The 17,575-nt window shown below is 39.8% G+C and overlaps 2 protein-coding genes across 3 annotated transcripts; one reads left to right on the top strand and one right to left on the bottom strand.

Moving 5' to 3' along the window:
• The first annotated feature begins 287 nt into the window (after window positions 1-287).
• On the top strand, window positions 288-6,259 carry LOC134817884 (uncharacterized). Of its 2 annotated transcripts, XM_063827245.1 has the most exons (11): window positions 288-460; window positions 781-902; window positions 3,095-3,208; window positions 3,749-3,830; window positions 3,947-4,008; window positions 4,117-4,169; window positions 4,363-4,665; window positions 4,803-5,006; window positions 5,164-5,342; window positions 5,471-5,729; window positions 5,971-6,259. In XM_063827245.1, exons 1-11 carry the CDS (start codon window positions 383-385, stop codon window positions 6,027-6,029), a joined length of 1,515 nt encoding a protein of 504 aa, XP_063683315.1. In that variant the 5' UTR covers window positions 288-382; the 3' UTR covers window positions 6,030-6,259. The 2 variants fall into 2 exon arrangements, with proteins under 2 accessions (XP_063683315.1, XP_063683316.1); XM_063827246.1 differs by lacking the exons at window positions 288-460; window positions 781-902 and adding an exon at window positions 2,474-2,646 and having other exon boundaries at window positions 5,971-6,181.
• On the bottom strand, window positions 6,251-17,100 carry LOC134817883 (atrial natriuretic peptide receptor 2-like). Its single transcript, XM_063827244.1, has 25 exons — window positions 16,173-17,100; window positions 15,859-15,986; window positions 15,466-15,547; window positions 13,898-14,029; window positions 13,531-13,717; window positions 13,121-13,266; window positions 12,846-12,995; window positions 12,586-12,736; window positions 12,379-12,482; window positions 12,083-12,270; window positions 11,885-11,978; window positions 11,362-11,454; window positions 10,828-10,905; window positions 10,485-10,589; window positions 10,134-10,374; window positions 9,887-10,030; window positions 9,605-9,689; window positions 9,400-9,477; window positions 9,071-9,211; window positions 8,753-8,876; window positions 8,574-8,642; window positions 8,106-8,142; window positions 7,847-7,967; window positions 7,388-7,595; window positions 6,251-6,872 (listed from the first exon to the last, which is right to left on the bottom strand). The coding sequence occupies exons 1-25, from the start codon at window positions 16,188-16,190 to the stop codon at window positions 6,615-6,617; spliced, it is 3,162 nt and encodes a 1,053-aa protein (XP_063683314.1). The 5' UTR covers window positions 16,191-17,100; the 3' UTR covers window positions 6,251-6,614.
• Window positions 17,101-17,575: the final 475 nt, after the last annotated feature.

Genomic DNA, 17,575 nt, shown 5'->3' with positions numbered 1-17,575 from the left:
ATAAACTGATTGCGTACAATTTGTCATTGTTAAATTGTTCCATTCATTTTCAGGAGCATCCTTTGTTTGTTTTTTGCAACTTAGCATTTGCAGCGCTAAACTGTATACACCGCTGCTTTTGTCTCGTATATAAAAACTAGAGCGTTTTGTATATGAAATGGAGCACTGCTATTGATTGGAAGCTATAACTAAAATCAATTGCCTGTTAAGCAAGACAACAGCTACCGTTATACACGTGGTCACGTGATCTGTACAACAAGACTTGTCATTCACGATTACTTTTCTCATTTGCTTGTTATTCTCGGCGCTTTGATTTTAGTTCTATCGGACTAAAAACTTGTATTTTTAGCCGGTATATGTAAATATAGCATGTGAATTTGTGATGTGGTTCGAGAACCCCTTTAGAAACAATGATCCTGACAATTTGGCCCTCCTTTTGAGAAACCTCGGAGGCAAGCAGGTTGGTGCTTTCTGTTTCTTTCCAGCAGAACTTCCAGATATTAGATAATTTTGATCACATTAGGTACATTTTCACAGCTTATCAATATGATAACTGCAACCAAGATGTAGCCAACATTCTTCTAATGTTAATTTCGTCCGCAGTTAACATTTTTAAACCTTCATTACACTATGAAACCCAGAATAAAACTGGGGAATAAAGAATATTATCATTAATTAACAAAATAAGCATCTCGTAATCATCAAAATATCCAGAATAGAATGAGCAATTACAAAATTGGTTTTATTTTATTCTGAAACACAATATTGTCCCTTTCTTAGGCAGCACAGCCCAAAAGATCGAGTACAGTAGACGTATGGAGAGGGAATTACGACAACTTCATATCACCTAAACCTAAAATAACGATAATTAAAAAGTATGCAGACCCAAAAGATGAAATCGCGTACGTAAAATAACTTTCTTAACGTTAATTTATTTTATTATCCCAGTGTGACTATGTGGACTTAGAACCATCAACTATTTGGAATTATTACCTACAGAGAAGCCTAGACATTGTTTCCTGACTCTCTTACTACAACACCACCTAGTTACCACTTAAGAGATTTGGTTGGGGAGGCGGGTTATCGTTGTGAAGTACTGTACTACTCACGAAGTATTGTACACGATGTTTTCAACCCACGAGTCAGAGAGCAAGCTCAACTGACGGCTCCCAGATGGCGTATGCACATGTAGGTGAATCGGTCTGATCAAGTATAGTTGGTTGGGCTGTGATTGTATCGACCATGAGTACCAAGCAAGCAGATATTTGAATTGACTAGATTTCCACTGGTAAGCGATTCGGAAAATCATGGGCCGGCATAGTGCCGGGGCGGGTATGATCCGCCAACCTCCGAGTTACATGCCTGGTGCTCTACCAATTGAGCTACCGGCCCTATTCAGCTCAGGAATTTCTTGCACGCCTATCAGTAAGCAATCGTGTTGTTATCTCATATCTGCTGCTATTAGTACACTGCATTATATGCAGCTGGGATACTCACTGCCATATTTGTGAGTGTGCATACTGTGTGTAATGTTATTAATTTAAGAGATTTGGTTGGGGAGGCGGGTTATCGTTGTGAAGTACTGTACTACTCACGAAGTATTGTACACGATGTTTTCAACCCACGAGTCAGAGAGCAAGCTCAACTGACGGCTCCCAGATGGCGTATGCACATGTAGGTGAATCGGTCTGATCAAGTATAGTTGGTTGGGCTGTGATTGTATCGACCATGAGTACCAAGCAAGCAGATATTTGAATTGACTAGATTTCCACTGGTAAGCGATTCGGAAAATCATGGGCCGGCATAGTGCCGGGGCGGGTATGATCCGCCAACCTCCGAGTTACATGCCTGGTGCTCTACCAATTGAGCTACCGGCCCTATTCAGCTCAGGAATTTCTTGCACGCCTATCAGTAAGCAATCGTGTTGTTATCTCATATCTGCTGCTATTAGTACACTGCATTATATGCAGCTGGGATACTCACTGCCATATTTGTGAGTGTGCATACTGTGTGTAATGTTATTAATTTAAGAGATTTGGTTGGGGAGGCGGGTTATCGTTGTGAAGTACTGTACTACTCACGAAGTATTGTACACGATGTTTTCAACCCACGAGTCAGAGAGCAAGCTCAACTGACGGCTCCCAGATGGCGTATGCACATGTAGGTGAATCGGTCTGATCAAGTATAGTTGGTTGGGCTGTGATTGTATCGACCATGAGTACCAAGCAAGCAGATATTTGAATTGACTAGATTTCCACTGGTAAGCGATTCGGAAAATCATGGGCCGGCATAGTGCCGGGGCGGGTATGATCCGCCAACCTCCGAGTTACATGCCTGGTGCTCTACCAATTGAGCTACCGGCCCTATTCAGCTCAGGAATTTCTTGCACGCCTATCAGTAAGCAATCGTGTTGTTATCTCATATCTGCTGCTATTAGTACACTGCATTATATGCAGCTGGGATACTCACTGCCATATTTGTGAGTGTGCATACTGTGTGTAATGTTATTAATTTAAGAGATTTGGTTGGGGAGGCGGGTTATCGTTGTGAAGTACTGTACTACTCACGAAGTATTGTACACGATGTTTTCAACCCACGAGTCAGAGAGCAAGCTCAACTGACGGCTCCCAGATGGCGTATGCACATGTAGGTGAATCGGTCTGATCAAGTATAGTTGGTTGGGCTGTGATTGTATCGACCATGAGTACCAAGCAAGCAGATATTTGAATTGACTAGATTTCCACTGGTAGTTACCACTTAGTTACCACCTAGTTATCACTTAGTAACCACCTAGTTATCACTTAGTAACCACCTAGTTATCACTTAGTAACCACCTAGTTACCACCTAGTTATCACTTAGTAACCACCTAGTTACCACCTAGTTATCAATTAGTAACCACCTAGTTACCACCTAGTTATCAATTAGTAACCATCTAGTTACCACCTAATTATCACTTAATAACCACCTAGTTACCACCTAGTAATCACTTATTTACCACTTAGTTGCCAACTAGTTACCACTTAGTTACCACTTAGTTACCACTCAGCAACCAACTAGTTACCACCTGGTTACCACCTAATAATCTCCCTACAGAGAAACCAAGACGTTGTTCCCTGACTCTCTTCCTCCCACTCCGAGAACTCTTCTGTGTCATCACGCAACTGACAAGAGCGGGCACATAACGTGCGAACACCCCGGAAAATGCAAGTTAGTTAGATTAGTTAATTAAGTTAGTTAGTTAGATTAGTTAGTTAGTTTAGTAAGTTATATTAGTTAATTAAGTTAGTTAGTTAGATTAGTTAGTTAGTTTAGTAAGTTATATTAGTTAATTAAGTTAGTTAGTTAGATTAGTTAGTTAGATTAGTTAGTTAGATTAGTTAGTTAGTTTAGTAAGTTATATTAGTTAATTAAGTTAGTTAGTTAGATTAGTTAGTTAGTTTAGTTAGTTAGATTAGTAAGTTAAATTAGTTAATTAGATTAGTTAGTTAGTTTAGTTAGTTAGATTAGTAAGTTATATTAGTTAATTAAGTTAGTTAGTTAGATTAGTTAGTTAGTTTAGTTAGTTAGATTAGTAAGTTAAATTAGTTAGTTAGTTTAGTAGATAGATGCAGAGCTGCAATAATTTAGTGAGCTCCACCAGGTAACACCACTAAGCCAAAATTTACCCACAGCACTGTTTCTTCATTTGTAGATATGAAGCTCGATGTCCCATATTACAATATGATTTCAATTAAAGTCGCATTTCAGTATCCATAAGCTGACGAAACCGTCCGCATTTGAAGTCTCAAAGCTGGACCAATGTCGCACTGTGATCGACCTTTACGAGCAGGTTATTATCTGTTAGAATTATTAATTCAGCTTCATGCTGCAGGTACATCGTATGGTTTTACTAGCTTTAGAATTTGAACAAATTGTGGCGGGTATTGTTTACGGGGATATTTGCAGGGTGTAATGGGTGGAGTTATTAATGCTGAACAGAGTGTCTCTAGAGATGCCACCAATCAAAGGTACGTGATAATTCCTGTCAGAGATATCCTTGTTTTACTCAGATAACCCGTGTGTAGTTGTAACGCAACAATAACTCAGCAGTTTTACTAAATACGAGAGTGTTTCAGGTACAGTCACAATGAATATGGAGACAAATGTGAGGCTCACAGTAACTGCAACGGTAAAATCTTAAATTCTTTAAATGTATTCTTATTATAGTGGTTATATCATGGTCTGTAATAATGTAGTGGTTATATTATGGTTTATAATAAATTTAACAAATCCTTGGGATATTAACCCCACAATCCACATTCATCATAACAGCTGACTTCTAAAAAGTAGTCAAGGTTTCAGTTAAACTTGCTCCTTTTCAGGTGATTGTGGTACTCACGGAACTCCTGCCACCACTCAAACACGGATCACCACACCACGGACCACAACCACCACCACCCCTTCTCTATCTCCAGCTGCTCTAGCCTACACTCCTGACACCAAACAAAACATTGACAAACAGATTGTAGTTGCTAGGACACCAGATGCTAAACTTAGTTCTGCCAAGTTAACTACTTATGGAGACCAAGTTAAGAAAAGAAAAGGGCTGAAGAAGCAAGTGACGTTTTCTGATAATATAAAGGTTAAATGTGTCAACCCAAACTGCGGAAGGACCTCTATTTTGGGTAAGTGTTTTTGAGATTGTTTATAAATTCAACTGTTTCTAAATTTTTATAAATTGAACTGCTTCAAATCAAAAATAACCGGAGAGAAGTTTCCATTCGAGAGAGAAAACAACAATTCAGCTAATTATAAAGTTCAGGAGAGAGTTGTGAAAGTGAAAGTGAAACATCGCAAACGAAAAGTGCAAGAGAAATGATATCCCTGGTGCCTCAGAAGGAGAGGCCGCCTCCTAAGAAAGCTACTTGTGGAACTGCTGATACTAATAGAATTTGTAAAAGGGATACTGATAAAGATAAAGATTGTGATACTTCTGAACAGATACTTCTCCCCTCATGCTATTATCGTAAGTAAAGATAAGATAAGATAGTTCTGTTACAGCTGACAGCTGTATCTCAAAGCTTTTGGGTTTCAAGTGCCCTTATTTCTAGTGGAACTGGCTAACTTTCACCTGTCAATGATATTGTTTTGTCCCCTGAAGCAGTGAACCAATCCCCTCTCAGAGCATGCTCGAAACAGAATGACACGACTGAAAGACAAATCAAAAACTCTAGCGGAGAAAGCGTACTCACCACCAAGCAGTCTTGCAAAACCAGCTGGTCCCAGATCCTTCAGTCTTGTTCAAAAATATAACAATGCAAAGCAGAACAAGATCAAGAAAAAGAAATTCGTCATACCCAACGTAGGTCAGGGGTAGTACCAGCAGGTTCACATTATCTGTTAATGAGTTCAACTTAGCATAGTTCAAATTATCTGTTATAACACAAGGTTAGCATAATAATTTATATTCCTCGTCATAAAAACTTTCAGGTTAACCCAGATTGTCTATACCAACCTTCAAAACCGAGAAGACCCCGCAAAACCCCACTCACATTCCACACGGGCCCCAGACCTCCGCCTCCCCAGTACAGGATCAACATGAGGGATATCTATCCGAGGAAGAGGAGTGGGAAGGTGTCACTGAGAGGGAGGGCTAATACTCGTGCTAATTGCTGGGATGATGAAGTGGGGCCTACTATCAAAGTGGCTGTGGATGATGTAGGACCGCTAGTGTACGCTGTACAAAACGGTCTGTTTTCATCATTTTATCTTCTCTTTATTCTTTAGTATTTTATATTAACCGGTTAATGTTATTCTAAGTCACGATCAATAGTTATTAACTCTTTTTCAGCTGAAGTGAATTGGAAGGACTGGCAAGTAATGACTTATCTTTTGTCACCGGAATATCAATTTAAAGGTCATGTTGCATTTTTTAACATTTTTTAAAATGCGCCCCCTATCTTGAAGCACTGAAAACATTAATTTTTCAGGTAAAATCCGAAGAATGAAAATTGAAGGATCAACTCAGTCTTGTCAGCTAGAAATCTAAAAACCCACAGTTCTTGGCCCGATAAAATGTTGATTATATTTTATTAAATTTAGATTCATCATTTTATATTGACATTTGTTAGACTAAAAAGCAGTAACAGGTATATACAATGCATGTGACTATAGAATCATAATTTATTGTTTTATTTAATCATCATGCCTCTTATTGATACTGGGGCCGGGAAAAATTGCGGAAATAAACAAAAATATGTTGCATATTATTATTATATCAATAAATATCGGTCATTCAGTCATTGTTTCTTTAGACTGCGTATAAGTATGCTGGCTACACTTTCCTTCTCTACCATTGCCATCCTGAAAACATCAGAACAAAACTTCTACAGTCCTGGTCAGCAAGGCACTTCGTAACGCCACTGTTGGGTCAGAACTGAAACACACCTCATTTCGGGGCCGAACCAGATTCTTTACAAATTTGCAGATCAGTTTAGAAGAAATGGAGCTCAGTTGCTTATTGGTCTAATTCTTAGTCTGAATTAACCCATATTTAAGTGACTTGAAGTGACTTAGTTGTTTCTGAATAGTACTTGCTACAATCTAGCCACAGTATACACTCAGGTGGTGTTTATCATGCACAGATTGGTGTTGGGTGGGTGCCAGCAGTGTTGTTAATACTGACAGTACCAGTCTGTTTACCAGTGTTAACTGGGGTAACGACCAGTGTGGGATTGTGGGAGTGCTCTACAGTCAGCACCTCGGCTGGTTTGTGGTGAAGTGGAGCCAGAGTCCGGGGTCGAGTGGGCGGGGTCAGTAACGCTGGGTTAGTGGGCTGCTGGGGAGTTGTTTTAGTACCTAGCAGGAAGTACGTCCTCATCATCCCTTTACCCTGCAGTTATTAAATACTGTTACAATGCAGTTACAATGCAGTTACAATGCTGTTACAATGCTGTTACAATGCTGTTACAATGCTGTTACAATGCTGTTACAATGCTGTTACAATGCTGTTACAATGCTGTTACAATACTGTTACAATACTGTTACAATGCTGTTACAATACTGTTACAATGCTGTTACAATACTGTTACAATGCTGTTACAATGCTGTTACAATTCTGTTACAATGCTGTTACAATGCTGTTACAATGCTGTTACAATGCTGTTACAATGCTGTTACAATACTGTTACAATGCTGTTACAATGCTGTTACAATGCTGTGACAATGCTGTTACAATACTGTTACAATACTGTTACAATACTGTTGCAATACTGTTACACCACTGTAATCAGAATAGTTATCAAGGATTGAATGTTTGGTGGGTTTGTTTTTTAGGCACAGGAAGGTATGTTGGCAAGTATAACGTCTGTTAAGAGAAAGAAAACTGGTAAGGTATTAATGGCGCACCTTGATAAGCATCTCGCCCCTATCTTCAAAGAGGAAGTTGCCTTGGTCCTGCAAGTGCTGGTAGAAGGAGGCGGAAGTGTGGATCATGGAGGGGAGTCCAGTAGATTCCATCCTGCTGGCGGTGTTGACGGTGTCCCCGAACAAACAGTAGCGGGGCATCTTCAATCCTACCACACCTGCTGCACATGGACCAGTGTGCAGCCCGATCCTGGGGACAATTATTAGAATCGTATTGAGGGGAGTCATATTGGGGGGGGGGAGTAAAGGTATATACTGGTATAGTTCTATCAGTGAAGTCATGTTTCCGGTTTCGTACTATTTACATCATATTACATTATTTGAGGCATTATGCAATAGACCGATGAAGTCACATATACGTAATAAACACTGATCATCCCCGGATCCGGGGTTGAGTAATAGAAAGCAATAAAGTATAAAGATCCGAAGAGAGGTGCCAACCTAAGCTTTAGTTTATCAGCGGGACGGTGTCTAACAGTGAAACTGTTGATACTATCCAGGAACTGGAGGGACATGGCTGCTATCTCGTGACAATGTCTCTCTTCGTTCCTCTGTGGAATGCCTGAGTGGGAGAAACTGCCCGTTAAACTGATAGGATTATGGTCATTTTGGGAGGTCAATTTCGAAATAAATAAGCGAGAATAAAAGCAAATCTTTCTTATATAATCTGAGGATTATCAATAAAATTGTTTTTAAATACCTGAGACCACCATGTATGCGTCCCCAATAGTCTCGACCTTCAAATTTGAATAGAGTGTTAGAATTAAAAGCTATGAAGTTTAGGATAAAGTATTTAACACCTTTTATTTAATTTAATTTCTGGTAGCTAAAGAAGTCTGTATGATGAAGGAAGTTAGGGCCCCATTACAAGATTAAGACCATAGTATTAGTAGGTATAGCTAAAAGCACAGTGTATATGAGTATATGGCCTACACGGACCGCCTCTAACTATGATTCTCACTACCAGATTACATAGTCATTTGTCACTCGGTAGAGGGGGGGGGGGTAACAGTTGGTATCACTAGATTGATAAAATTACTAAACTGCGTTTATTTGTAATGAAATAATCTTTATAACTACAAATTAAACGTCCATTTCAGATTTAGTTTGAAAAGGTATTAATTAAGCCACCCTAATGAATACCAATCTGGATGTGGAGCCAGCTAACCTTGTAACAATCGAATTTCCCGATTAAGTCATCAAACACTGTATAAAGATCGTTGAGGAAGTCTACCACCTGCAATGATTCAATTCAGAAGGAATAGGTACAGAACGTAAAATTAGAAATTAAATCAAGAAGAGGAGAACTTAATGCTGGTCTTATAATGCTACATTTTAAACACATACTTGGAAGGGGGTGCTAGCTCGGGACATGTCAGTGAACCCCACTATATCGCTAAAGTAGATGCTGGCCTTCTCAAACGCTTCGGCCGGAACATGTTCCCCCACTTTTAGCTTTTCCGCGACAGCCCTGGTAATAGCAGTTCAGTCAGAGTCAAAGGTACTTCAACCATTGAAATAATCGAAGAGCTTAATAGCTAAATTACTCCTTTTTTCTTTGACAAACTCCCCCACAATAATGAATAACTTATTAACCCGGCTTGCAGTTCCTCGCCCAGGTTTTGCAGTTTAATAGTAAACAAATTCTAGATGATCCTTGAATACCTTGGTAACATGGAATAGAGAAGTTGGTCGGCTCTGTCTTTCTCGTCAGCTAGTTGCAGAGTTCTCTCTTCAACCAGGACTTCCAGCTGATTTGTGTACTTGTTCATCATCTTCAGCATCCTGTCTGTCAACGAAATCCTCCTGAAACAGTTACAATATACAGTTACAACAAATATTCTCGTAAAAAACAAATGTAGGATACCTTGGTGAAGGGTTAACTCAGAGAGTAATAGTCGACACTTTACGGATAATATTAATTTTGAATTACATGTAGCACGATGGCTCGTCGCGCAGGTATGCAGGTGTATAATTCGGCAATGGATACAAACCTATCGGGATTAAGATCGTAGAGAATGTTTTTTATCTCTGGTAAACCAATTCTTCTGCCTGGATCTCCCTCCCAACACCTAGCAACACAGTGTTAGTAGAGGCTGTTATCTTCATGTTATTATTCCTATGTTGTTATCTTATTGCATAACTTAAATGATTCATTGTTATTAATAAGTTATTTATTTTGGTTCGCTGTTCATTTACCTTTCTATAACGTCTATAAAATCGTTGGAAGCGTGGTCGTGAGCGATCTTTGGTCGGAAGCCTACTGGTACTTTCTCCAAGATTTCTGAAAAGAAATACTATACCTTCGTTTTTCTTTTTAGGGGGTTGTGATCAAGGTGAACAGTAAAATATAGAGCATTGAAGCTCCAAGCTAACCCCGGCGAAACACTATGGCATAATTCAAGTTAGTTTTCTTATGACTCTTTAATCCTGATACTGGATCATCATTCATCAAGTTATAAGCCGTCTCTGAGAACTGACCCTCAGTAGTATAGTGACAGTTAGGATAAGGGCAGTCCTCGCAGATGATCTCCTGCAGTATGATCCCAACACTGTACACGTCTCCAGCCTGACTCCCTGTGTGTTTTGCCGTGTACAGGAACTCTGGAGCTCGCCACAGTTCCGCTAGAAGAGGGGCGGGTAAGTTCTTACTTTAGACAACTTGGTGATATTGTTTAGTTAGATAATTAATAGCGCTGATGATTTTAAAATGAAGGATTCATTTTACCTTCGGTCAAGGCTCTGCCGGATTTGAGAACATTGTCCCCGAGAGTTCGTCTGAGGCACCTCATCCCAAAGTCAGTTAACTTGAGGGTCCAGTGATCATCCACTAAGCAGTTTGACGAGGTTAAATTGCCGTGATATTCGATGGCTGACCGGTGAATGTACATCAATCCTTTGACTAAGTCAGTAGATAGCGCCATCTTGAACATCAGATCCAGTTTAACCCTGTCATCGCTCAGAAGGTCCTGCAATTTAATCACAATTTTACTCAAAACAATATTATATTACTCGGAGTTACCCAACCGTCTATGAAGAAGGAAACAAGCTGAAGTACAAAACGACAACAAGAACAAACCTGGAGACTTCTTTTAGAGCAGAAAGCTGTGGCAATGAAGATGTTCTCTGGAGTTATACATACTCCGATAAACTCAGCTATATTAGCATGCCTGGCCTCCCACACCTGTAGTAGTAGTAGTTGTAGTAATCTGTTACAAGAGCAGTTCTTTGGAGACTCCAGACATTTTCAAATCAAAATTTAATTGCTAAAAAATGTTTTTAAACAAGTTAAATTTAAACAGTCCAGCTGAAGACGATTTACACATGTATCTTGAAAGCTCCTGCTAAATAAACGTTTTCTTATCACTTATATGTTTTAGATAATCCCCCTCCAGGTCCAGAAAGATGGTCCACTGAGTTACCTGTTGGCATTCTTGCAATATTCTATCGTTTAGGGTTAGAAACTGCTTTTTCGTTCTCTTTAAATAAACTGTTTTGTTCTGGGAGGTATTTTATATTGATCATTCTACGGTTAGAAACTTAAATACAAGTACAAGTACAAGTACAAGTACAAGTACAAGTACAAGTACAAGTACAAGTACAAGTACAAGTACAAGTACAAGTACAAGTACAAGTACAAGTACAAGTACAAGTACAAGTACAAGTACAAGTACAAGTACAAGTACAAGTACAAGTACAAGTACAAGTACAAGTACAAGTACAAGTACAAGTACAAGTACAAGTACAAGTACAAGTACAAGTACAAGTACAAGTACAAGTACAAGTACACTTAATTTAATAACCTTAATTTAACAACTTTTATTTTATAACTTTTATTTAATAACCTTTATTTAATAACCTTTATTTAATAACTTTTACTTAATACTTTTATTTAATAGCTTTTATTTAATTACTTTTATTTAATAACCTTTATTTAATAACCTTTATTTAATAACCTTGATGTGAGCTCTGTTAGAAAAGTTGGCAGTGTTACCAGTATAGAAGGATGATATAGAGGGGAGTGACAGTGCAGACAATCCTTGACCACCCTGGAGATTCTGCAGTTTTATATCGAAATTACTTTTAAAAACTTTTAAAAGTATATTTAACTTGTATGGTAGTAGGTTCATGATTCTAACGTAAGAAATTTCTACTAAGAATGATCGCCGAGATTAATGGTATATTTGGTTATGTCCAGTTTTTACACTATGGGTGAAGAGTTAACGGGGTTTGTAGTGTTTCGTCTAAAAGTCATTAGTTCCCGGCCCATGAGGCCATGAAACCCAGACTCTCAGCTATTTAGTAACTCTTTAATCTAATGTGTCCTGCAACGTCATGAGTCCCCATCCTGTCAAGCGGCGTGTTCTGATCTGCAGGACTCGTTAACTGGGTGGTGTGTTAGTCGTGGTTGTGTCCAATATGTCATGTCACTGTATGGCGACTAGAAAGTGCAAATTGATGACTGATCACTGGAATTACCTTTCCACCAGCTGCAGACTCGTTATAGAATACAACGTCTGTTAGTTTAATCTCCCACATTCGCCGATACACCTTAGTTCGGTGCTGAATCTTCCTAAAAAGGGGGACATTTTTATGGTTTGTATGAAACGGAAAGAACCGAATTCGAATTATAATATCTAAACTTGTACAAGTTAAAGAGTATTTGAAGCTGCTAACCAGACTAGCATAGCACTGAGTATAACCAGGAAGATAGACGCGATAACAGCACTACACACGATGATAACCATTCTCTCTCTCTGATCCAGTAGTTTGCAGAGTTCACCGTTCCTCCCGCACTTGTCTGGAGACACTGTGCTTCCTCCAGGGAACACCACTGATCTAGTCTTCTTAAGCGCGTTGTTCGCCTGAAGTGGAAGCACTGTTTACCTTGCTTATCTGGGAATTATCTTGATGATATTTGGCGAGATCAGTATATGTACGTCATCAGTTTCCACACTAACGTGTGTTGTTACCTGGGTGTACAGAAAGACGTTATTGAACTGGTTGCCCTGGTAATTCTGTATCAAGAAGTCTGATCGTCTGTCTCCTCCACTCATGTTCAGAGAGCCGCTAACTCCTGCACATTCTTTATCATTCAACAGGAATAACATTTCATTGGTATCAATTAGTAATTTATATAATATTGCTACTATTAACTAATTTAATTGGCTTGTTCTTACCTTCAATGACAAGCTCACTTATTTTGTCTCTGATATCCTTGCCAAATCCTTCGATGACATTCTTTTTAAATTTCTTCTCTTTTATGGTATTGTTGAGACCGACTGCAAACAACATCACAGCGTCGTGGATAAACGCTTCATATATAATCTCCTGAACAAGAAACACACCATAAAGAAGATGTGTATTTGAAACAAGACGTAACACTGTACAGACATTGGGGCGAAATAAGAGATTGATATTTTGCATTTGTCTAATTTACCACTGGGTCGTCAGCTGGTGGTAGCCGTTTGTCCTCCTCCTCAGAATTAAGACGATCTGCAACTTCTATCAGATCCTCTTTAAACCTTCTGTACATGTCGCTGGTGTTGTCTAGGGGTCTGTATGTTACAGAAAAGAGACCTGTAAGCACCTGACAGTGACAAGTGGTAAGAAGTAGAAGTCTCGATAACACAAATAAAAGAAACATAAGAACCACTGTTAGTAACTGGTTAGTAACTGGTTAGTAGTTACTGCCCACTGAACTACTAGACTAACCTGGGAAGTGTCCTCACCAGACAGGTTTGTCTGGAGATAGTCAGCACTACCCTCCACAACTATAAACACGTAGTCTCCAGTCAGCATCCCCAACTTGAAGGCGTAACTCAGAACCTTCGCATCATCGTATGTCAGCAATACAACTACTGTTAAGAGATGTTTGTGAAAATTAGCGTTTACAAATTCAGTTATTTTTACGCAATGCTTACTTTATCTCACTTTCAGAGCTTACCAACCTTCCTTAAAGCTATATAAATCAACAGATCTAGTAATGGGTTTAATATTACCATTAAACATTACATGTGAATACCGCGGGGAAGTGAACTGTATTTTTACTGACACGTGACGAAACAATAAGCTATCAGCTATATACAAGAACCATAATCATGTTTACTTCATCTCACTCTTACCTCTAGCCAAGTCGTGAAGTCCCTCTAGTATCTCCTTGATCCTGCTCTCAGCTGTAGCTTTGCTCAGATCTGAAGGGAAGATGTACTGTTGCTGGATGTCCTGGATACCAGCCCTCTCCATAGAACTTATAAACTTGTCCGCTGTTCGTAACCAGATGTCCTCCACAGAGGTCAGGATACAAATGTGCTGCGGTTCAAATTGCGGTTCAGATGGTGGAGTACGTTTAAAGATTTCAATTACACAGATTCTGATGAAAAATGCATATATTATTTTTAGGATGCTGAATAGCCAGTTATCAACCTCCTCCCCCCCCCCCCCCCCCCTCCTCCTCCTCCCCCTCATATCAGACTAGTAAAAGATAGTAACCTTGTCCCAGTTGTAGTATAAAAGGAGCTGAGCTATAGCCTCCCCCATGAAGTTATAGGGTGGTATAGACCTGGCAAACGTCTGATAGATCTCGTGATTAGAGACAGTCGGGGTGGAAGCTCCGTAGCTCACCTGAATAATAAGCCGGCTTTATACATTTCATAGATAAGATATACCCGATATAGATCATTTGTTTAGCTTATATTTTATAAATAAACCAGCACCGTGAATCACGCAAAACCAAAATCTTGTCCGTTTAATTTATAATTAGTTAATCAAATGAGTGAGTGGTAGTAAAATGTGTCCTATTCGTCTCCAGAGAAGCCACGTGACATGTACTCACCAGTGCTGTGTTCCAGCCACGTGACATGTACTCACCAGTGCTGTGTTCCAGCCACGTGACATGTACTCACCAGTGCTGTGTTCCAGCCACGTGACATGTACTCACCAGTGCTGTGTTCCAGCCACGTGACATGTACTCACCAGTGCTGTGTTCCAGCCACGTGACATGTACTCACCAGTGCTGTGTTCCAGCCACGTGACATGTACTCACCAGTGCTGTGTTCCAGTCACGTGACATGTACTCACCAGTGCTGTGTTCCAGCCACGTGACATGTACTCACCAGTGCTGTGTTCCAGTCACGTGACATGAACTCACCAGTGCTATGTTCCAGCCACGTGACATGTACTCACCAGTGCTGTGTTCCAGCCACGTGACATGTACTCACCAGTGCTGTGTTCCAGCCACGTGACATGTACTCACCAGTGCTGTGTTCCAGCCACGTGACATGTACTCACCAGTGCTGTGTTCCAGCCACGTGACATGTACTCACCAGTGCTGTGTTCCAGCCACGTGACATGTACTCACCAGTGCTGTGTTCCAGCCACGTGACATGTACTCACCAGTGCTGTGTTCCAGCCACGTGACATGTACTCACCAGTGCTGTGTTCCAGTCACGTGACATGTACTCACCAGTGCTGTGTTCCAGTCACGTGACATGTACTCACCAGTGCTGTGTTCCAGCCACGTGACATGTACTCACCAGTGCTGTGTTCCAGCCACGTGACATGTACTCACCAGTGCTGTGTTCCAGCCACGTGACATGTACTCACCAGTGCTGTGTTCCAGCCACGTGACATGTACTCACCAGTGCTGTGTTCCAGCCACGTGACATGTACTCACCAGTGCTGTGTTCCAGCCACGTGACATGTACTCACCAGTGCTATGTTCCAGCCACGTGACATGTACTCACCAGTGCTGTGTTCCAGCCACGCGACATGTACTCACCAGTGCTGTGTTCCAGCCACGCGACATGTACTCACCAGTGCTGTGTTTCAGCCACGTGACATGTACTCACCAGTGCTGTGTTTCAGCCACGTGACATGTACTCACCAGTGCTGTGTTCCAGCCACGTGACATGTACTCACCAGTGCTGTGTTTCAGCCACGTGACATGTACTCACCAGTGCTGTGTTTCAGCCACGTGACATGTACTCACCAGTGCTGTGTTCCAGCCACGTGACATGTACTCACCAGTGCTGTGTTCCAGCCACGTGACATGTACTCACCAGTGCTGTGTTCCAGCCACGTGCCAGCAGGGCGATACTTTCCACAGATTTGGAACATTCTGGACCTATGAACCCGTGCGTACTGTAATAGTTAACTGTTGGTACTCATAATTATTAGATATTACTAATATCACGTCTTATAATAGTGGATATTACTAATATCACGTATCATAATAGTGAATATTACTAATATCACTAATTATAATAGTGGATATTACTAATATCACGTATTAATATTATAATAGTGAATATTACATACTAATTTAACCATTTTAGCAAGATTAACTGCTACGACAGTAGTAGTAGTACATTATACCTTATATCATAATAATGATTGTTTATAGTGGATACAAGTTTGTGTTTTTAGAAAGATGAACATTTGATACCAGTAACCTTGCTAAACTAGCCTTCACAACTGCTTTCAAGGACTCGGCGTCATTACAGCCCGGCATATACCAGGTAGGATTGAGAGTGTAACCGTCAGCTAGAGGGTGGAGGCTGTTCACTGCGTCTATCGCTATCTAGTCGCACAAAAGTAGAGATCAGGTTTAAAACTACTGCGTCTATCGCTATCTAGTCGCACAAAGTAGAGATCAGGTTTAAAACTACAAGACGGAACTCGAAAAGAGCCCATTCTTCGATAATCAAGACAGTTTCCAAAAGTTAATTAATAGTTAAATAACAGCAGAATAATAAAATATACTCACTATTGCTCCACCACCCATTTTAGAGTCGAAGTTGTTTTGTTTGTCAGGTTTTGGTCGCAAGATAGCTAACGTGATCTGAATTGTTTTTATATTTCTTTCAAATTAATTTTGTATCTTGCATCAACAAATATTCATCATTGAAAGATCGGTCGACCAAATATATTCGGTCGCGACCGAATCACTGAATATTCAGTGAAACTGAATCGAACGAATCGACCGAATATATTTAATTTTATTCAGTCAATCAAATCGCTAATTATAAGGCCGAACCGTATATACCGAACTCCAAATCCAAATATTTTCCGAACTATTCGGTAACCCTGCACTCTGCAGCCGATTAAAATGTAACACACACTGAACATGAAATCACAGTGATCATATTTTATAAAGTAATTATTACCTGCTTCTCATTTTGGGAGGACATGACGGCAACATTTGGCAAAGTAACGAAGAAAAGAAACAAATCAACCAGTTTCATGTTATCATCTTTGTGGCATGTTAAGAAGACGCAGAAATGTGGCTCTTTCTACTCAGGTTGTTAAAGTAAAGTTGTTAAAAACATCATGTTAAACTATTTAATTAAAAGTGACTGTGATGTCCATTGTCCTTATTTTTCATAAGGACAATGGACATCAATTTATCAGCGAACCGTTCACAATCACATAATTCAACAAATTTAAATTGTCTGATTATATGGAGGAAAGAAATGAAATGAGATGAACGAAAAAACGGGGAAAACTACTTGAGATTGATAATTGTTCGACTGCTACAAACCCTGAAATACGATCGGGAGAAGATCTTAACATTGAGTAAGCTGGTTCATAGTGATTAGTTGGGCAAAGTAGTATAACTATAAGTAGTTAGTAGTATCAAGGGAAACATGTCGGTGATAACTACATGCGTGTTAGGCGTTAGCAATATTGATTCTAACTGGCTGATGTATTTCATCATTGTGAAGTCACGGTCACGTTGGTACATTGGGTCACACAAAGAGACACCGGCCGGTGCTCCACGAGAACTATTACGGTAAATCATGGCAAAGAATCTTGGAATAATTACGGGGTAATGATAGGAGTACAAACACGAGCATTTCAGTACACAATCCAGACAAGAATAGACATCATTGGAAACAAGTTATCGAATTAAACTTTATAGTTTTACTTTTATCATGGTAAAAAGTAATTAAATTGAGAGACCAAGTTGAATTATTAAGTGTAAATACCACCATAATTTAATGGACGAAGTCGGCAACATAATTTGTGTTAATCAAGTGAAACTGGGAGGAAGTTAAAATACCACCAATAAGAACTGGACAGGTGACTGGGGAACCAACCGGGGACTGCGGCGGTCACGTGACCTTCATTCTACTGTCACGTGACTTATCACTTCTCTCCTAGCTATTG

Source organism: Bolinopsis microptera, chromosome 7 (genome assembly GCF_026151205.1).
Source record: "Bolinopsis microptera isolate Bmic1 chromosome 7, MBARI_Bmic_1.0, whole genome shotgun sequence".
Lineage (NCBI taxonomy): Eukaryota > Metazoa > Ctenophora > Tentaculata > Lobata > Bolinopsidae > Bolinopsis > Bolinopsis microptera.
Note: the sequence above shows the minus strand (reverse complement) of the source record. Positions and strands in the feature narration are given on the sequence as shown.